The 21,163-nt window shown below is 55.9% G+C and overlaps 1 protein-coding gene and 1 long non-coding RNA gene across 4 annotated transcripts in view; one reads left to right on the forward strand and one right to left on the reverse strand.

Moving 5' to 3' along the window:
* Positions 1-339: 339 nt before the first annotated feature.
* Positions 340-9,350, forward strand: LOC125134272 (uncharacterized). Of its 2 annotated transcripts, none has more exons than XR_007136596.1 (3): positions 340-576; positions 7,558-7,666; positions 8,922-9,350. It is a non-coding gene; the product is annotated as an uncharacterized LOC125134272 (long non-coding RNA). The 2 variants fall into 2 exon arrangements; XR_007136597.1 differs by lacking the exon at positions 340-576 and adding an exon at positions 959-1,603.
* A 537-nt stretch (positions 9,351-9,887) lies between these two features.
* The window catches only part of STK40 (serine/threonine kinase 40), a 42,900-nt gene continuing 31,624 nt past the window's right edge, over positions 9,888-21,163 (reverse strand). For both annotated transcript variants that reach the window (XM_047793363.1, XM_047793362.1), the window contains exons 7-11: positions 18,289-18,404; positions 14,295-14,438; positions 14,033-14,153; positions 13,498-13,582; positions 9,888-12,179 (exon numbers count right to left, since the gene is read on the reverse strand). In XM_047793363.1, the coding sequence (XP_047649319.1) occupies positions 11,961-12,179; positions 13,498-13,582; positions 14,033-14,153; positions 14,295-14,438; positions 18,289-18,404 (685 nt within the window). In that variant the 3' untranslated portion in view covers positions 9,888-11,960. The remainder of the gene's footprint in view (positions 12,180-13,497; positions 13,583-14,032; positions 14,154-14,294; positions 14,439-18,288; positions 18,405-21,163) is intronic.

Below are 21,163 nucleotides of genomic sequence, written 5' to 3' on the forward strand. Positions count from 1 at the left end.
ATAGTGTGTGTGTGTATATATATATACACATATATAGTCTTTTTAGGGGTGAACGTGCAGCATATGGAAGTTCCCAGACTAGGAGTGGAATCAGAGCTGCAGCTGCCAGCCTGCAACACAGCCACAGCGCTGAGGGATCCCAGCAGCATCTGAAACCTACACCACATCTCACTGCAACGCTGGATTCTTAACCCACTGAGCGAGGCCATGGATCGAACCCACATCAAGGATACTAGCTGGGTTCCTTACCGCTGAACCACAAGGGGAACTCCTACTATATATATATATATTTTTTTTTTTTCACTTAATCCTTATAACAACCCTATAATGTAGGGACCATTATTCCCACTTGGCAGATAAGACAATTGAGTCATGGAGAGACTGAATAACTTTCCCTAACTGGTCAGGATTTAAACCCACTGTTCTCTGACCCTGGGCTCTTAACCCCTTCCCTCAGGAGGCCTCCTGACCCAGGGAAGATTGCCCCTTTCTGCAGCTCAGATGCCAGCCCTCCCCTCTGAGGCTCAGACACAGCCCAGGGCCAGGCTCTCATCCTCTCCTCCCAGAGCCCCGATGGTGAGTGTGTCCAGCTGGCCCAGCTCTGGTCATGCAGGGTTAATGAATGTTGGACTCTGGCTTCAAGCCAGGTCCAGGCCAGCCTTGCAGCACCCAGCTCGGGGCCCCTGCTGGCCCCTGCGCTCTTCTGCACCAGATCGAGGGGCAGAGGTATGTTCGGCTCCTGGTTTAAACCTGCTGGTGCACGTACACATTTCCACCTGGGCTCAGGGCTTGTGCCTGCAATGTCTGTGTGATCAGCGTGCAGCCCTGGTCTTCTTCCTGCCGAGACTCCCAGGCCCCCCCTCTTGGGCCCCCCTTCCTGTGCTGGGCTGGGGTGAGGGGGAGGCCTTCTTGGCGGGAGTCTTAGAGAGGAGGAGGGAAGGAAGGGGGAGAGGAAATTGCAGACATAGCTGAAGGCACAGCCTGAGGCCTGTGGGCCAGTGACCCCCCTCTCCGTCCAGGCTGGAGACCCCCCACTCCCAGTCCTGAGAGTGGGTTCAAGCAGAGGGCAGATCTGGTGGGGGAAACAACAAGGACTGGCTCCCATGGGGGGGAGGGGAAGGGGACTCTTGGTATCTCTGTGACTGTTTAGTCTGCTTTGTAGGTGTGTGTGGAGGTATTTCTGCCAATATTCATATATGTGTGTGTCTCTTTCCGTGTTGTATCTGCTTGAACATTTTGTGGCTAAGTCTGTGTATGAATCCATTCAGACTAGTCAACAAATGCTAACTGGTGGTCTGCTTAGCACTGATCTGCTTACACTTCCTAGGAATGGGGGTGGGGGAAAGTCAGCAGTAAGTAGAACAGGCACAAATCTTGCCCTGGTGGAGCTGACGCGAGGGCGGAGGGACAATACATGAAGAAGATGCTCTCGGGAGCTGTCAAGTGCTCAGAGGGCCCTGGACCAGGGGAATGTGATGAAGAGCACCTGGGGCGGCTCCCGCAAGTGACATGGGGCAGAGGCTTGAATCCTGAAAAGGGGGCAGCTGTGCCAGGAACGAGGCGAACATGTCAGGGAGGAATGAGGCCGGCCGAGCACCCTGAGGTAGGAGCACCTGGGGGCACCTCTGTTCTGGGGGCAGCAAGGCACAGGGCTTGGTGGGCGGTGGGGTGATGGTGAAGGGGCCTGTGGAGGAGCCTGCGTGTTACTGCATGATGGGAGCCCCTGGAGAGTTTCCACCAGAGGAGTGTCATGGTTCTGTGACGGACTTCACAGTGGAGAGCTCCCCGTGGGGCCACTGCAAGGCAAAGTGGAGGGAACAGTGAGCAGGCGGCCGCCCCCCCAGACTGGCAGCGGCTGAGGGCTTGGACCAGGCTGGCCAGTGGAGGAGGTGAGCCAGGCTCAGATTCTGACTCAGATTCTGCAGGGAGTGTCAGCAGGACTCCCTGGATTGCATGAGGATGTGAGAAAAGTGGGAACGGCTGCTGGGTATCGGGTGCCGAGCACCTGACGAAAGCTCAGCCGGGCAGCAGGTTTTGTGAAATCCCAGTTTCCTTTCAGGTGGTTTAGACCTGAGAGGTCCTTAAGGTCTCTGGGTGGAGCCATCAGTTACGCAGGCGCAGCCCCAGGTGTCTGGCCTAGGAGGGTGCTGGAGAGTCCTCAACACGCAGGATGGATGGGTTGAACTCCCCGGGAGTGGCTGAGGTCACCCAGGGGACGATGAGGAGAAAAGGGAGCTCAGGATGCTGCCTCGCAGGGACTGCAGGAGGCATCAGCCAGGAGAGACCGGTGAGGTGGGAGGAAGACCTGACCTGGAGAAGGACATGATCAGTGTCAAAATGGGCTGCAAGGGGAAGGTGAGGCCAGACTCTGACCCTTGGCTGTGACTTGGGTGGTTTCCCATGGTTTGCACTGACCTGGTGAGTGCCTGCTGTCCACGTGTGCATATGACCGACCCTGAGTGTGAGAACATTATGCGTCAGTTCGAAAGGCACGGACACCTGTGTCTCCGTGTGGGTCCACGTGGATGCCTTCTAAGTGGGGGCTGTAAGATGCTGGATATGTTTCGCTAAGCTGTGCATTTGTGCTCTGCAGATCTCTGGGTTTCGCTACCTGCCTGTGTCTGTGCTTGGGTTGGCGTGTGACGTGTGTTTGGAGTGGGTCAGGTGTGACTCAACTCTGGTGAAGCAGGTGGCTGTGTTGGAGCAGAGTAGGGGCTGAGATGGTTGCTGGTCTCTCAGAGAGAGAGAGAGACACGGAGCCCAGAGGGCTGCCTTCTCCAGGGGGATGCACTTGGCCAAGCCAAGCTGGATGGGAGAAGTGGCAGCCTTGTCCTGGATGGTTAGCAGAAACTGGAGGCTGCTCCCTGAGGCCCTGGGGGAGGTGCCTGAAGTCTTTGGCCCTCGAAGGGCAATCCCCTCTATCCCCATGCCCTCCTGGCCACCTGCCTATCTGCTTTTCTGCCCGCCTCTGCCCCACCACCAGTCTCTGTGTAGGTCTGCCCGGCCACCTGCTTTCTGGTTGTGCTGGCTGGGATCTCACCTGCCTGCCTCGTCTCCCACCTACCCACCTGCTGATTTCCTTCCTGTCCATGGGCCCAGGACTGACTTGCTACCCACCCACCTGCCCGTTTGTTGGCTGCCTCTCTGCCCTCCTATCTGTGAGACTAGAGATTTGTCACATTGGGGGGCAAAGAGTGTCCCAAGATGAAACACAGAAAAGACAGGTATTTTTCTCCATATGGAACTGTGACAGTTCTTCAAGAGAGAGACTAAAGTAATTGAGACTAGGAGTTCCTGTTGTGGCTCAATGGTTAACACATCTGACTAGGAACCATGAGGTTGTGGGTTTGACCCCTGGCCTTGCTCAGTGGGTTAGGGATCCAGCGTTGCTGTGAGCTGTGGTGTAGGTCACAGATGTGGCTTGGATCCCGCGTTGCTGTGGCTGTGGCATAGGCTGGCGGCTACAGATCCTATCAGACCCCTAGCCTGGGAACCTCCATATGCTGCACCCATGGCCCCAGAAAAGACAAAAAAAAGAGACAGCTATTAACGGATGGTCAGAAGGCTGAGAGGTGGCCAAGGCCTGCCATTTCCAGGGCCCAAGGCAAAGCCTGACTCTGCCTCCCCCACAATGGCCCAGCTGGGGGCTGGCCCTGGCTGCTCTGTGGCCTCACCCCACTGCCAGGTCAGGGAATGCCTAGATCTTGGGTGGAGGGAAGAAGGGGACTCGCTCACTCAAAGCCTCCTAAGACCTGCTCAGTCCTATGAAGGCCCCCTCAGCACCTGGGACAACTGCTGGGAAGAAGCCCAGTGACAGCGAAAGGAGCGATAATGGGTCTGGATGTTGAACGTCCTCTAGGTACCTGGCCATCTGCTAAACCGTGCTCGCCTGCCTCCTTCCAATCCTCCTGTAACCCTGGGTAGTCTGTGGTGCGACTCCCATTTTACAGAGGAGGAGGTGGAGGGAGGCATGAAGCCTATGTGCAGTCACATGGATGTAAGTGCTGGGCCTGGATTTGACCTTCAGAGCCTTGCTCCCTACCAGTCATCCACGGGGCAGCTCTAGGCCATGGTTCTCCACCCCATCAGACCCATAGCTGCCTTTTGATGATCTTTTGTATGGCTTCCTTTATGCTTCTGAAATGATATTTATGGCTAATATGTACCCACCTGCACCTCTAATTAAAATTAATGTATACTTAAATAATTATATAATTAAATTATTATAGAAAATAGGATTTAAAAATATACCGAATGTTTTGTTCTGAAACTAATTTTTTTTCTTTCTTCCTTTTTTTTTTTCTTTTTTCGATTTTTAAGGGCCACCCCTGCGGCACATGGAGGTTCCCAGGCTAGGGGTCTCATCGGAGCTACAGCTGCCAGCCTGGGCCACAGGCACAGCTATGCGGGATCCCAGCTCCGTCTACAACCTACACCACAGCTCATGGCAATGCTGGATCCTTAACCTACTGAGCGAGGCCAGGGATCGGACCCACAACCTCATGGTTCCTAATCCGATTCATTTCCGCTGCGCTACGATGGGAACTCCCCAAAATTTCTTTTGCCATGCCCACAGCATGTGGAAGTTCCCAGACCATGCAAGGCACCTATGCTACAGCAGTGACAGTGGGAGCTACCAGGGGACACCTAAAAATGTTTTAATCAAAAGTTAATTTATAATGTTTTATTAATTTCTGCTGTACAGTTATACACACATATATATACAGATTCTTTTGTTCTTTTCCTTGGTGATTTATCACAGCATATTGAATACCGTTCCCTGAGCTGTACAGTAGGACTTTGTTGTTTATTCATTCTCTATATAATAGTTTGCATCTGCTAACCCCAACTCCCAGTTCATCCCTCCTCTAGCCCTCTCTCCCTTGGCAACCACAAGTCCACTCTCTGTGTCTATGTCACTGTTTCTGTTTCACAAAAGTTCATTTATGTCATTTTTTAGATTCCACATATAAATGATATCGTATGGTATTTGTCCTTCTGACTTCATTTGGTATAGAGTCTTTAAGTCCATCCATGTTGTTGCAAATGGCTTGGTTTCATTATTTTTATGGCTGAGTAGTATTCCATTGTTTATAAGAACCGGGAGTTCCCGTTGTGGCTCAGTAGTTAACAAATCCGACTAGGAACCATGAGGTTGTGGGTTCAATCCCTGGCCTCGCTCAGTGGATTGCTGTGAGCTGTGGTGTAGGTTGCAGACATGGCTCGGATCTGGCATTGCTGTGGCTCTGGCGCAGGCCAGCGGCCACAGTTCCGATTAGACCCCTAGCCTGGGAACCTCCACATGCCGTGGGTACGGCCCTGAAAAGACAAAAAAAAAAAAAACCCATTGTTTATAAGAACTGTATCTTCTTTATCCATTCATCTGTTGATGGACATTTAGGTTGTTTCCATGTCTTGGCTACTGTGAATAATGCTACTATGAACATAGGGGTGCATGTATCTTTTCCAATTATAGTTTGTCTGGATGTATGTCCAGGAGTAGGATTGCTGGATCAAATGGAAACTCTATTTTTAGTTTTGTTTTTGTTTTGCTTTTTAGTGTTACACCCGCAGCATATGGAGGTTCCCAGGCTAGGGGTCCAACTGGACCTACAACCGCTTGCCTACACCACAGGCACAGCAACACCAGATTCTTAACCCACTGAACAAGGCCAGGGATTGAACCCGCAACCTCATGGTTCCTAGTCGGATTCGTTTCCACTGCACCACGATGGGAACTCCTATTTTTAGTTTTTTGAGGAACCCCCCCATACTGTTTTCCACAGTGGCTGCAACCAACTTACATTCCCACCAACAGTGTAAGAGGGTTCCTTTTATCCACACCCTCTCCAGTATTTGTTATTTGCAGATGTCTTAATGATGGCCATTCTGACTGGTGTGATATCTCATTGCAGTGTTTTTTTGTTTGTTTTTTGTTTTTGTCTTTTTAGGGCTGCACCCTTGGCATGTGGAGGTTTCCAGGCTAGGGGTCTAATCGGAGCTACAGCTGCTGACCTGCGCCAGAGACACATCAACACAGGATCTGAACCATGTCTGAGCCAGCTAACGGCAACACTGGATCCTTAACCGACTCAGTGAGGCCAGGGATCCAACCCACAACATCATGGTTCTTAGTCAGATTTGTTTCCACTACACCACGATGGGAACTCCTCATTGTAGTTTTGATTTGCATTTCTCTAATTAGCCATGTGGAGTGTATTTTCATATACCTGTTGGCCATCTGTATGTCTTTGGAGAAATGTCTATTTAGTTTTTCTGCCCATTTTTTGATTGGGTGGGTTTTTTTTTTTTTTTTTGGTTGTTGTTGTTGTTGAGTTGAATGAGTTATTTGTATATTTTGGAAATTAAGCCCTTGTCGGTCACATCATTTGCAAATATTTTCTCGCAGTCCATAAGTTGTCTTTTCATTTTGCTTATGGTTTCTTTTGCTGTGCAAAAGCTCTTAAGTTTGTTTAGGTCCCCCCCACACCATTTGTTTATTTTTTTACTTTTCGTCTTTTTAGGGCTGCACTCTACGACATATGGAGGTTCCCAGGCTAGGGGTCAAATCAGAGCTGAAGCCACTGGCCTACACCACAGCTCACAGCAACACCAGATCCTTAACCCACTGAGTGAGGCCAGGTACTGAACCTGCGTCCTCATGGATGCTAGTCAGATTCATTTCCACTGAGCCACGGTGGGAACACCCTGTTCGTTTATTTTTGCTTTTATTTCTATTGCCGTGGGAGATGGCCCTAAGAAAACATTGGTACGATTTGTATCAGATAATGTTTTGCCCATGTTCGGTTCTAGGAGTTTTTTTTCCCATCTATTTCTGTGTTTCCAGTACTAGATTTCGTTTTTTTTGTTTTAGGACCACATCCGTGGCTTATGGAGGTTCCCGGGATAGGGATCCAATCAGAGCTACAGCTGCTGGCCTGTGACACAGCCACAACAACGCCAGATCTGAGCCGTGTCTGCAACCTACACCACAGCTCACGGCAATGCTGGATCCTTAACCCACTGATCAAGGCCAGGGATCAAACCCACAACCTCTTGGTTCCTAGTCAGATTCATTTCTGATGTGCCATGATGGGAACTCCACTTCTAGGAGTTTTATGGTGTCATGTCTTATGTTTAAGTCTTTGAGCTATTTTGAGTTTATCTTTGTGTGTGGCGTGAGGATATGTTATAACTTCATTGATTTAGCTGCAGCTTTCCTAAGGTCCAACTTTCCTAAGACACCTTGCTGAAGAGACTGGTTTTTTCTCACTGTATATTCTTGCCTCCTTTGTCAAAGATGAGTTGACTATGGGTGTGTGGGTTTATTTCTGGCCTCTCTATTCTGTTCCATTGATCTCTATGTCTGTTTTTGTGCCAACACCATGCTGTTTTGATTACTGTAGCTTTGTAGTATTGTCTGAAGTCTGGGAGGGTTATGCTTCCTGCTTTAAAAATATACTTTTGTCCTATAACAGGTAAGAACTAAAGGGTAATGCTATCTATTATTATTATTTTTTAATGATTTTTATTTTTTCCATTACCATTGGTTTACAGTGGCTATGTATTATTCGTGAAGTGATTCATTGCTGGGAAGGTGACGGCTGTGGAGAGCAAACCAACACTGAAATATTGTGCCAGCGTCTGAAACAGTGAAGAACTCTTGGTAAAGTTCTGAACAAAGCAAAGTACAAATTCCCTCCACTTTACACAGTAGTTGTAGTCCAGAAAATTTAATATGTATACACAAGTCCTCTGTGTTTATACATAAAATGGAGTTGGATTCTTGGCTCCGATAATTGTAAACATGTTTTCCACTCCTGTTCTGCAGGATATAGAATCTGCTTTCCTTGTAGGCTTGTCCCTGGCCTCCCCCTCCCTTAAATGCCAGCAGCACCCACCCACCCTCTGACACTGTGACACCCAGCCCCGCCGCCAACTCCCCACCCCCACGTGGACACAGAGAAAAGCCTCCCGCCCTGGTGGAGGAAGGGGTTAGAGGAGACCCCGCGGACGTGGTCAGGGACATGGTCATGTCCCCTCTCTTAGGAGGTGACTTTCTGAGCTAAGGGAAATGCGGGAGGGGCCATGCACATACTTGGGGGAAGAGCCTTCCAGAACAAACAGCTGATGCAAAGACCTTAAGGTGGAAGCTCCCGGCGGCTTCAGGGTCAGCAAGGAGGCCGTGGGTGGGACAGGGACGGAGGGACAGCCAGGAAGTCAGAGAGGGGTCCGGTAAGGAGCCCTGCGGTGCAGAGCCTTCTGAGCCACACACGGGCCTCTGGAGGTCCCCTGCACGGCTGGAGGCCGTCAGAGGGATGTGAGTGGGAGAGGCACAAACGGGACTTTTAAAAAGACTCACTCTGGCTGTCATGTGACCCCCCCAGGCTGTGGCAGGGGAAGAGGGGGCTCAGACGGGGTGGTCGCAGGAGCTGTGGGAAGGGGTTGGGTTGTGCTCAGCGGCCCACAGGCTCAGCAGTGGGTCGGACTCAGGGTACAAGAGGGAGAGAGAGGGAAAGACACGAGGCGTCAGGGCTGGCCTGGCTTTGGGGCTTGCCCAGCTGAGGCTCCGAGCCCCCATGTCCTCACTTCCTTTCCCTCTTGAGATCCCACCAGGGCTCCAGGCCGCCCTCTCTTTGAAGCTGTTCTCCCCAAGGACACTGGGGACCAGGGGGTGGCTGTTCGGTGGAAACATCTTGGTTGGTTGGCTTCTCAGGAGTCTAGGAGGCTGTTCATCACACCCAGCTTTCTGGTAGCTTTCCCTTGCTTTTCTTCAGGGCTCACAATAAAAACTGGTAAAAGGTGAGTTAAGAAGTTTAGATCAATAAAGCAACGTGGGAGCTGGATGCTAGGCCAGTTCTGGGCGCTGAGGACACAAGAGCAAAACAAAGTCCCTGATTGCATGCTACTTGCTGTCTTAGGTGTTGCTGAATGGTGCCCTGGTGATAATGGTGCACAGAGCAGAGGCTGAAAACGGACATGAGGCCTGGGGCGGTGTGGCTCTTGGAGCCAGAGTGTGGCCGTGGTGAGCTGGGAGCGAGGGCTGTTTCTGGCGCTGCATCTGGGCGAGCTTGACAGATAAGGTAATGGGAGCCATTTGGACAGACTCGGGAATGGCCGGGAAGATGGGGGCCACTTGGCTGCTGGGGTAGCTGTGGGGGCAGGGAGAGATGGGGGCCCTGGAGCCGCTCTAAAGACTTAGCAGAGGACTAGGCCTTCCCACATCTTGGAGCAGCGCCACCCCTCTTGCTGTGTGGACACGAGCCTGGGAAGGGACACCTCCAGTGTGGACCTCTGCTCCTTCTGTGACCTGGGCCTGTGTGAGTCTGCCTGTGGCGTGCTGCGGGGGGGTGGGGGGGGCAGCTCTCCTGTAGCGTCAGTGCTGTGATGCTCAATCTGCAAAGTCTAAATTTAGGCAAAGGAAGGAAGGAAAGAGGAAAGGAAGGAAGGAACCCCCCTGGTTTCCTGTGGAGGGGAAGGAAGGGGAGGGCGGTGCAGGAAAAGGCCTGGCCCTTCTTATGCCAGCCCCTGGCTGGGCACGTGGGCACAAAGGCAGCCTCTCTGGCTAGGGTGCCCCCCAACCCAGGTGGGGGTGTGACAGGGAGAGAGGACCAATACGCTGCCAGTGGCAGTGGCTCCGAGATGCCTCCTTCCTGCCAAGGAAGAGAGTCGAGCAGGGAGCCCCCCTTGGGCACGTAGCGGGTGGGAGGCTGGACCAGGGGCTGGAAGAATGCCCAGGTCTGGCCCCTCCCCTAGTCAAGCCAGCACGGGCTGTGGGGGGCAGGGGGCGCCCAGGGCACCTGGTGGCAGAGCCTGGCGCTGCCAGGCTGGAGGGGGAGATGGAGACGCAGGTGAGGAGGGTAAAAGATGATACAGGCCACACTGGCTCCAGATCAGGAAGTTTTATTGCTGACATGCAGGAAGAGTCCCCATGTAGTACAAAAATATGACTTTATACAAACTTTTTTGTGACTTTTTCCATTTTGTTTCTTTACAATAGGACTTCTCTCAGCGTGTGACACCCAGTGAGGGCAGACCCAACCTCCTCTCATGCGCTCTGCCAGCAATTCATCAGACACATGGGTTGGCCTTGGAAGGGGCCAGTCTGTCCGAGAGGCCTTGCAGACCCAGAGGATATTGCTTGACGAGGAGGCGGAGGACCGCGCGAGGCAGCCCGGCTGCCGGCCGAGGGGCTGAGGTGAGGCCCTCACGGGAGGACAGTCCCAGCGCTGGGAGCCCTGGGCCGGACTGCATTTCCACTCCCGTAGGAGACTTCTTTTCTCAATAAATATAGAAAAGCGGGCATCCTGGCCCCCAGCACAAGACCCTGGCTCTCAGCAGCTGGACGGCTGAGGGAGGCAGAGCCCGGTGCTCAGGGGAGGAAGTGCCGGGCTCAGGTGGGCCCCCACGGACCCACTGAGGCAGAGGCACGGGGCGCCCAGGGGCTGGGACGGGGCACGGGGAGGAAGGGGCATGGGCGGCCCTGCTACTGCTGGCAAGAGGTGGCCCCATTTTTTCCAGATGGGGAAACTGAGGCACAAGGAGGTTTGGGAACTTGCCCAAGTCACTCACAGTGAGTCAGCTCTGGGGGAGGGGCAGCTCATTCTCTGGGAAACAAGGTCACGCAGGCCTCGGTCACCTCCCCACTGGGGAACAAGAGCAGGCAGGCAGGGCCTGAGGGCCAGGGGCTGCCTGGAGGGGAACTCTTGGCCGCTCTGAGGGCCAGGCCAGGAAGGGTCTCTGCTTGGCGCTGGGCAGGGCCGAGTCCAGGGAGGGGAGGGCACTCTGGTGAGAACAGCGTTTCTGGCAAGACGGGCATCCACTTCAAAATCGCGGCTCAAAAAAGGGCAGCAGGGCTGTTCTCAAGCCAGGCCGGACCCCCAGTCCCTGTAATTCTCTCTGCAGGCCCCAAAGCCCCCAGGAAGGACCCCGGTGGCCTGCTAGGAGGGACACCACACCTCTCAGAAGGTAGGGGCAGGAGGGGAGAAGGGTCCCCCATTCTCTGAACGCAGAGGGCTGACGGGAGCGAGAAGGCGGGCAAGCATGTGGGCCCAGGGCACCCTCCTCAGCCGCCCGCCAGGCACCCTTCACATCTGTGTCGGCATCACCTCGGTACCACGGTGAGAGGTGGAGGAGAAACCAGGGCTAATGCAGCACCTCAGAGAAACTGAGATGGGAGAAAGAGAACCGAGTCTAGAAAGGCCTCCCCATCACCAGAAACAAGGAGAGACAGATGGGCTGGAGGTGGAGGGGGGGCTGGCAAGAAGGGGCTTCTGAGCCTGGGAGTGAGGAGGGGGCCCACCTGGGGGGCTGCAGACTCCCTGCTGTCCAGCCAGGCTGGGGACAGGGAGTGGCCGCGGGCCGAGCCACCTAGAGATGGCAGAGAAGTTGGTTTCAGTACAAAAATAAATATATTTGAATTCCACTTAAGATGAGGTGACAGTTTTCCAAAGCTTGGACTGAGGGGCCTGGGGTCAGAAGGGGAGGGGCAAAAACAGACTGTGAGGGGCCTGGGAGGGCAGTGGGGAGCAGGCCTCCGAGTGGGGAGCCAGCAGTGAGCTGCACTTTCAGCTTATGTGGACTGTGGGGCACAGCTGCCCTGGGGGTCGGGGATCGGGGGGTCGGTGGCGGTCAGGCCCCTAGGCAGGTGGGCTCCCTCTTCCTCCCTCTCACTCAGTCCAGAGACAGCATGGTTAAAGAGACAGAGGTAGATTAAAACGTCATGATTAAAAGCAGATTAGTTATCTAGGCTTCTCAGATTAAAAAACCAAACAATCAAGCAATCATTCCAAAAGGTAGCTTCGTGGTACCTCTGCTGACCCCATGTGCCCTGGGTTGGCCCTGCCCCGTCCCCACTGCAGCCTGGGAGAGTTCAGCACGACGGGGCTGGCCCAGCAGCCAGGCCACCGGCTGGGGGCCAGGAGAGGCGCTGGGTGGTGCTGGTGCCCCTGCCCGTGCTGCTATTTCCGCAGGTAGCGCTGCGCCAGGATGGCTGCGTCCAGGGGGTTCATGGGCTGCGCGTCGTGGCCCAGCCTGCGCACGGGCGGCACGCTGCCGAACTGCCGCTTGGGCACCCAGCTGCGGGCCTCGTGCACGGAGCTCTTCTCCTCGGCCAGCAGCAGCTGCTGCCGCATGTAGTTCTCAAACTCGTACTGGGAGCACTCCTCTGTCACCTTTGCCTGCGCCGCAGACAGACAGACAGACAGACAGGCGGACATGCAAAGAGAAAAGAGCAGGGAGTGTCAGATGGCCGGCCTCGAGGCCTCCCTCCCCAGGCACCACATCTAGTGGCCAAGAGTGTGGGTCCCTGAAGCCCTCCAGCCAACCTGGGCCTCGCCTTGCTGGCTGTCCTGTGTGTCACTCTGACCTGTGACCTCCCTTAACTCACTGACCCCAGGAGAGGTCACACTCCCAAGCAGGCTTAGTGGCCTCCTGTGGAATGGGCCAGTGAGCTCCCCTCACAGAGGTTTTCGAGAAGCCGGTTGGGGCCAGTGTTAAGAGAGGGGCCGGGGGTGGCCAGCACCTGGGTGACCCTGTTTCTCTATCTTGTCCCAGGCCAAGCTCCCTGGAACAGCCTAGGCACAGTCACAAACTGAAGTGGTAGGTCCCTGCGCTAATCCTCAGAGGGGGAAAGCGGGGCTATGGAATCAGACCAGGGTTCAAGGCTCAAGCTCCACTGAAGCAGTGGAGCTGTGTGACTTCAGGAATATTACTTGACCTCTCTGAACCCACTTCCTCTCCAGTGAAGTGAGGATAAGAACACAGGTCACCCAGGCTTGTAGTGTGGACCGAACGAGGTCTTTGGGCTGGGCACTCACTCACATGCTAGTGACGGTTATTTTTAGCTGCTGAACAGCCCTGGGTGTGGGTGGCAGCTTGGGGCGAGGGCCTGGAACTGTCCAAGGGCCAAGATGCTCTGCTGTGGTCCTGGGATGGCTCCTTCTAGTTCAACCTGCCCAGTGCTTGCTGTGGGGCCTCCAGGGTGGCCCAGAGAAGGGGGGGTACTTAGAGCTTCCCTCCCAGGACTCAGCCAAGCCCGCCCTCCAGGGGGCACCCAAAGATCACCCGCCAGCTGCTGCCTAGCACCCTGTTCTCTGCCCCCACCCAGGCCCAGCACTTTCTCTGGGGCAGGGGAGGGGAGGAGAGAAAACTGGGAGAAAATGAATCATCTGAAAAACGAAAGCAGAAAGGGCGACAAATAACCGTGTGAGTCAGAGGGGCAGACAAGTGTGACTGTTTAAAGGGCCAGCATGTGGCAGAGCTAGGGCCTGGGCAGGAAGAGGAAGCTGAGACAGGGCCAGATGAAAGGCAGGCCTCGGCAGCTCAGGCCTAGGACCCGAGTCTCTCTTTCCTGCTCCAAGGGCCGAGGAGAGGCTGAGGGCGCCCTGCTGCCTGCTGGGAGCTGCCCCCTCTGCCCCAGACCAGCCTGCCATTCCCTGGAGGCTGGTGCCTTGGGACGTGGGTAACGGTCTGCTGCCCCTCCCACCCCCACCTCACCTCCTGGGAGCTGTCTGCATTGCTCATTTGGTCGTCGATGTCAGGAACCACCTGCAAAGGCCCGCTCAGAGATGACAGCAACTGCCTGCAGGGGAGGCAGATTTACGTCAGGCTGGCTCCAGGCAGCCCGGGCTCTGTCCCCCAGGCCTAGAGAGCAGGAGCCCCGAAAGGCCAGGTCCCCACTCCCCCAAGACTTGGTTGGAGTCGACAGACCTGGGAAGCTCAGCACCTTCTTCCTTACAACACTGCCTCTACTTCTCGGAGCCTCAACTTTCTCACCCAATAAATGGGGGCAATTTCTAGCTCAGAGGCTATGGTGAGAACCTGGTAAGATAACGCCCACCCCACAGTTGGCAGTGACTGACATGCAGGAGGTGCTCAGCCCTGGCTCTGCCTGCACCCTCTCGACCTTGCCCCTGGGGACAATGTGGAGATCTGACTCTGCCTGGTGGAGAAACAGGCCCAACCTCGGGCTACTACTCTGAGTAGGAAGAGCAGTGCCTACGGGTGGGCAGCCCTGCCCCTGTCCACTTACCATGATGCGATGATGTCACTGAGGGCCTCTAAGACATCGGCAGCAGCCAGGCGCTGCTGGGGGTCGAGGACCAGCAGTTTCCGGATGAGACACACGGTATTCTCAGAGACCCGCCCGTCCTGATGTAGGAGAGAGGGGTAGGGAGGGGTTCAGGCTGGCACTGAGCCTTGGACCCAGGACTCCAAGCCTCACTGTGCTGTTTCCACCCTTCAAGGCTGCGGGGCTGGACTCCCCTCCCCGGCCCGGGGCTGGAGGACTCACTCGGGGATGGTGTACTCGGCAGCCTTGATCTTGCGGAAGAGCTCCTGCGGGATGCTGTCGTAGAAGGGGAACTGGCCGTAGAGCATGGTGAAGAGCACCACACCCAGGGCCCACATGTCGCTCGGCTTGCCCCGGTACGGCCGGCCTGCGGGCACATGGACACATGCGCACTCAGCCCAGGGCTGGGAAGGGTGGCCCTGGGCTTCCGGGCTACGTGCCATAAGTCCTGCCCCTGGGACCTGGCCACCCTCGCTTCCGGTCGCCCTCCCTGCCTCCTCCCACAGTGAACCTCTGACTTTCTGCCAGGCTGGTTCCTGCTCATGCTCTGGAGACCCAACTCCACAGGGGGTGCCTCACCTCAGTGCGACCCCGAGAGGAAGGGGTCACACTGGGCCTTGCTGACTGTGAGTTCTTAGGCACTGGCCTGGCCCTAGCACCCAGCAGAGCGGAGCAGCTCGGCGGGCAGGTGGCTTCTAGGGTGCATGGAACGAAGAACGGGTGCCCCTCCCCAAGCACCCCTCCCGCAGTCACCATCCCAGTGCCATCTGTCCCTCGCAGCACTAGGTTGCTTTGTGCGATTACTCCCTGTCTCCTGCACCGGAACGTAAGCTCTTAGGTGCAGGCGGCTCTTTGCTCACCACTGAGCCCCGGTGCCTGGTGTGGACTTGTGTATCCGCTAAATGAATGAATATCCAGCTAAGTACCCTGTGCTACGCATTCCTTGGCTGTGAAACAGAGAGGAGCGGGCATTTAATGGAGCACCTACTCGTGAGAGAGATGCAAGAATCACTCTTCATTAAATCTATGACTCCATGATTTAGATATTTTCTATTTTTCCAAAGAGTACAATGAGGCACAAGGATGCCACTTGTCCAAGGTCACGGCTGACTGCAAAAGCCCTGATCTCCAATTTTTAGGACAATCCATCCATCCACACCCATGACGGTAGAGCTTCTCCCACATGTCAGCTGCTGCCTGACCTGCTCCAAATGTGAAACAGGAGAATAACTCAAGCCTTTCAGAAGCTCTTGCCACCCAGACCGTGGGACAGTGTGTCACCTGGTATGCCAGCAGGCCCAAGGCAGCCCAGACCCCTGAACACCACACAACTCCTAGGGGTGTGTAAGGGGCGCTGCCAGGCGCCTCAGTGTCATCTCCCTGCATGCCAGGGAGTGCCCAGCTCACCCCCATCCCTTCTCTGGTGGCTGGAGAGGTCTTTGGGGTGGGGGGCACTGGTGCTGAAGGTCTCACGAGGACCACTGAAGGTCAGGAGGTTTAACAGGGTGGGCGTGTGCTCATGTGCACACCAGTGTTGTCACAGGGTTCGGCCTGCCCTTTGGGGGCCCCACAGGCCTTCTCCGAGCCAGCTCCTTCATCTGTGGACGGGATGACACTGACACTGGCCTCACAGCTCACTACTGTGGGCTGTACACTTCTGCCCGACCTGGGACAACAGGCAGGTCTTGGAGCCAAGCCTCTGGCCCGGTTTCCCTGGGGCTGCAAGGCCCCCAGCCCTTTCCAAACCCTAATGCCAAAGAGCAGCCTGGGTGACCTTGTGTCCTGACCCCAAGGCCAACTCGGGGGCAGCCCCTTTTTCCCCGAGCAGGGTCACCAACACAAGTCCACTGGGCCAGTCCTCTCAGCTCTGCATGGCTCCACAAAGTGCAGTGTGTCCCTGGCAGCAGCTAGAAGGTGAGGTGGTTCCTGTCAAGAGGCCTGAACTGCAGGCCAAGGAGGAACGAGTGCTGCTGCCAGGTCAGCCTGAGCCAAGACCTGCCACATCGGCCCTGACCCCGGGGGCGGTGAACAGCCTAGCAGACAAGCTCTCCTGGGAGCCCCAACCATCTGCTGACCTTCTCTGTAGCTTTGGCTTTTGAGGAAACACAGAATTTCAGGCTCTCCTTTGCATAATGACAATGCCAGCTAATGCTCATTGAGCCAGGCACTAGGTTAAGGCCTTACTTAATCCCACAGGGACCTACTGAAGTGGGGCTATTATCATCCCAATTTTTTGGATGAGAAAAGAGAGGCACAGAGAGGTGGGTAACATTCCCAAGGTCGTGGAGTTATTAAGCAGACTATGAACTGTGAGAGCAAGGCCAGGCCTGCCATGTCAGAGCTTCACCTGGTGCTGAAGTCTGTGCTTGGCACACAGAACCAATGAAATTGCAGACCCAGGATCAGAACCCACTTAAGTCAGCCCACTTCATCGTCTTGACGACGTGGGGAGGCAGGACTATTTTTGTCTTGTAACCCATGAGGAGCCTGAGGCTCAGAGAGGGGGTTGAGGCCAAGTCACACAGCTGGTAATTAGCAAGGCCAGTCCAGAGCCCGGGTCTCTTTCTGATGCAGGGGGTTCCTCTGTTTCATTCTGAGACTGGCACGAGCCTGGAAGAACCAGAGAGGAAGCTGGAGTGACGGCACACAGCAGCTACCCCAGCCTGATGCTGCTGAGGGGGCCTGACCAGAGGTAGCCCGTCCACTCCCAGGCCTGCATGGCTCTGGGCTGAGGGGGGCCCTGGTCCAGCCTCCTGGCTCTGTCACCTACAGAGTTGCTTTCAGGACTCTCATGGAGGGTATCCAGGCTGGGCTGGGCTGGGTGGGGAGGGGTGCTCAGGGAGTTGGGGTGCACCCTGGCACCCAGATCCTTCTAGCGGAGGCCAGAGTGACTCCAACCAAAACCCCCAGGCTGGGAGAGTGGCACCACTGCCCGCTGCGGTGGTAGCCACGGGAGAGGCCTGGCGTCCCGGCAGAACCCTCAGCCGGGAGAAGGCCTCCAAGAGGACTGCAAATGCCTGGGGCAAGTTACACAGCCTGCTCCCCGGGAAGACACACACCTGGGGAGGAGGTTCTGCCTCTGTGAGGAGGGAGCGCAAGTGTGAGTGCCAGGGATAACGGGCCCTGGGGACAGCCCCGAGATCCTTGCCTTGGAGGGATGTGAGCAGATGTGAGTCCCTGGTCCCTGGAGGGAAGAGGACGGAGGGACTCCAATATGGCAAAGGACAAGCAAGATAGAAGAGAAAGCCTGCGGAGAGACAGGTGCATGGGCTTGGGCAGGAGGCAGCCCTGGGACAGAGCCTGTTTTCTGGTTTACTATTAGCTATGATTTTGAACAAGAGGTCTGATCTCTCTGAGCCTCAGTTTTTCTCATCTGTAGAAATTTTACCTCACAGGGCAGCAGTGTGGTTTTAAACAGATGATGCAAGGTATATGCTCAGTAGAGCGCCCGGCACCTCAAGGTCGGGTCGGCAGGTACCACGTACACGATTGACTTCTTTTGTGTATTATCTGCCTCAGCCCCACCGCAAAGCCAGCTCGCCATCCACGGAGACAGGATGTTTGTCTGCCTAGTTACTGCTGTATCCAAAGTGTCTACAACAGAGCCTTGTACACGGCAGGCCCTCAGTAAATACCAGCAGAATGAAGAAGTGAATGAACGAACGAAGGAGTGAGGTCTTTGACATGCAAACCTCTTCACGGTAACCCCAGTGAAGACCTGGTCAAGGGCTTCCTTTTGCACTCGAAACGCCTCCATCAGGCCTCGTGTGGTTGGACCCCCAGCCACCTCTCCGGCCTCCCCTTGAACTTCCTGAGCAGCGATCTCAGGGGCCATCTGGTGGTTTCTCCAATGTGCAGTGCCACCTCTGCCCAGTCACAGCCCCTAGTAGGTTCCCACTTATTCTCAGGATCTCAGCTCAGAGGCCACTTCCCCAGGGAGGGCCTTTGAGCGCCCATTCTTCACACGCAGAGATAAGCGCTTCTTCCTCTCCAAGCGCTCATCTCAGAGAGAATTAGTGATGATTACCAGCTTTTTCTGGCATAAGACCCCAGATTTTGTACCTGGAGGGACAGCACTGGTTTGGGCCACCACTGAAACCCAGCACCTGGCCCGGGCCCTCCCGCAGACACAGTCTGATTCAGATCCTGCTTGCACGAATGGCTGCAGAACCTGGCTGTGTGAGGCTCGGGGCCTCTGCCTGGCACCTTGCACATACCGCTGAGCACGTCTGGACTGATGTAGGCCGGGCTCCCCCTCTGGTCCTTCAGCAGGTCCCCCTCGCTCACAAGATGCTTCCCAAGGCAGAAGTTGGTGATGGTTATCCGATGCGTCCTGGGAAGGGAGGCAGAGGGTGAGCAAACCTCGGTGTCTGTACGCGGCCGCGCCAACCTCGTCCAAAGAGCAAAGGAATCACACCCACAACCTCTTCTGCTCCTGACCTTCGCCATGGCTGCGTGGGGAGGGCCACTGCAGGTGCCAACACAGGACAGTCACCCTGGGTTGCCTCCAGCTGAGCTGTCCCCACAGAGATCACTCTGACCAGGGCAGTGTTTCAGGGTGCCCCCGCCCCCCATGACCTGCACCCTGGCTGAGTCTTGGGGCTACAGCTTAGGGCTTGGAACGGCTTGCAGAGATTTTCCAAAATGACCTCACGTAGCATCCAGACCGGGGTATGAGGGATGGACGGGAGATTGAGTTCAGTTCTCTCGTTCACACATGAGGAAGTCCAGCAGAGCCTTAGAGGCCTCCCTTGAGTGCCACTTTGTCCCCCAGTGCTAATCCCTTCGGTCATCACCCTTGCCATTGTCACAGCATCACGGACAGTACAGAAAACTAATGCTTACTGAGCCTGTGGTAAGTGCAGACACGGGCTCAAGTGCCCGATGGGGACTGTTTTCACTCCCCCGCCCCCCCAGGCCCTGCACCACGACAGCCTATGAGGGAGACTTTCTCACTGCCCACTGTGCAGATGGCATAATTAGGACACAGAGAGGTGAAGGGACCTGCCCAGAGTCACCCAGCTAATGAGCAGCGGAGCAGGATCCTACCTGGGTCTGTCTGAGTGCGTCTGAGTCCGCACTCTGAGTGACACCAGTGCGGTGCCCACCGTGTCCCTGGACTGTGCCCAGCCCCTGACTCTTCCTTCTGTTCCATCTGAGCTGACTCACCCCTGGTCTTCTACACTGACTTGGAAAACTCCACATCCTCCAGCTGAGAGAGCTGCTTTGAGAGCGGCTTTGGGCTCTGACCCTTTCTAGGAAGCTCACAATGAGGACAAGTCAGTGGCCCAGCGAGGACACTGTACACCACCCCTGGATGTGGACGAGCTGGGGTGCAGAGCTTCCTTGGCCTGGGGGGAGCAGGGAGGAAGGGCACCTCCCGACCCAGAGGTGAGCCGGGCCACCTGCCGGGCTCCGGGGTTGGCCAGCTGAGCAGAGAAGGTGAGGAGGACGGCAGGACGGGAGGCCCCACCAGGGCCCCGGGCAGCCTCTCCCTAGAAGAGCCTCCAGGGTGGGAAGGAGGTCAGCTCAGAGGCACACGTGTGTGGGGCTGCGTTCAAGAGGCTCCAAGAGCCCTTGAGCCTTCTTGGGGAATTCTGTTGGCAAAGGCTTGGGGCAAAACAAAGGCCAGTCTGTCCTCGGTGTTCTAAACGGAAACACTGACTCTCGCTCTCCGAACAGGCCTGCCCTGACACATGCCACAGAAACCTGCCTGGTGGCCCCCGGACTGGCTGGAGCCCGAGAGCACAGGCGAAGGGTCTTGGCCAAGGATCGTGTCAAGAAGTGGCCTGCTCCCGCTTAGCACCACCTGCGTCACTGTCCCGAACACAGGACTGCTCAAGCCCCTCGTCCACCAGGGCCGCCCACAGCAGACACACCGCGTTTCTCCCCTGGTCAGAGCTGGAGACACTGCGAGGTCAGCTCGGGAGGGTCCAGCGGGGCTGGGAGTCAGATCCTGGGTTCTAGTCCTGGCTCTGCCCCTTCCTGGCTGTGATCTTGATCATGCGAGTTAATTTCTTGCTAACCCTCAATTTCCTCATGCGCAGAACAGGGAAAATATTAGCACCTAAGTCCCAGGGCTGTTAGGATTTAACGAGATAAGAAGATAATCCCAGGGAAAGCCCTGAATCTAGGACCTGGCAGACAGGGACTGGTTACCAACTGCTTGCTCAGATGGGACCTCCTGAGACAGTGGGCACAGCTGGCAGAGGTTATCATCTGAGACCCCAGGGAAGGCAGCACCCCGAGGCGGGGAGTGAGAGGAGCCACACGGTGACGACAGGCCTGGAATGCACGTGCCAGTGTGGCGGGCTCTCCACTCCGCCCTGCCAGCAGGGCTTGCCAGCCGCCTGCGTGTGGGGCTCAAGGAAAGCTCGGCGCAACGCAGCAGGGCCAAGCTGGAGCCTCTCCCACAGGAAACCGCACAGGCAGCTCTGAGTCCTCCCAAAGCCTGGTGACGCTCCCCGCCCTGCCACCATCACCCCAGACCCCTCAAGCTCGTCCTGGCAGGAGGGACGCGGGCAGCAGGGGTGAAGGGGGGAGTCCCGTGTCAGCATGACCCGCTGGGAGTCACTCCAGCTGTGGCCCTCAGGCTACCGCAGCGTGGTGTCCTTTTCTAGGAACTGGGTGTGCGACGTGCCCACCCGGAAAGAAAGGAGGACGGCGAAGAGCCCGCAGCAAGCCTCATGGAGTCCCAAAAGGGGATTTCAGATGGCAACCCTGCCCTTTCTCCACAGCAGGGGGACTGGTACCACAGCTGCCCGAGAGCCCTTCTCCCCATTTCCTCTGCTGTGCTGGGGGCCTCCAGCTTGTCACTGTTTCTCCAGCTGGAGTGAGGGCTGGCCTGCTGGGCAGGAAGGGGCTGGAGCTCCTCCAGGTCCACCTTTGACTTCCCAAGGATGAAAGGGAGGCCCCAAAGGGGGAAGGGAAACTCAGAGAAGTGCATGGTACCACAGCAGAGACACAGGAACGGGCCCTGGGCACTCAGCGTGGTTTCTGCAGCACAAGCTCTGCATTCCAGGTACCCAGGCCTCATATGAGAGGTGCCCAGAACCTTTGACTGACCAAGGCACAGGAAAGGGATTACTGGAT

Source organism: Phacochoerus africanus, chromosome 8, assembly GCF_016906955.1.
Source record: "Phacochoerus africanus isolate WHEZ1 chromosome 8, ROS_Pafr_v1, whole genome shotgun sequence".
NCBI classification, from domain to species: domain Eukaryota; kingdom Metazoa; phylum Chordata; class Mammalia; order Artiodactyla; family Suidae; genus Phacochoerus; species Phacochoerus africanus.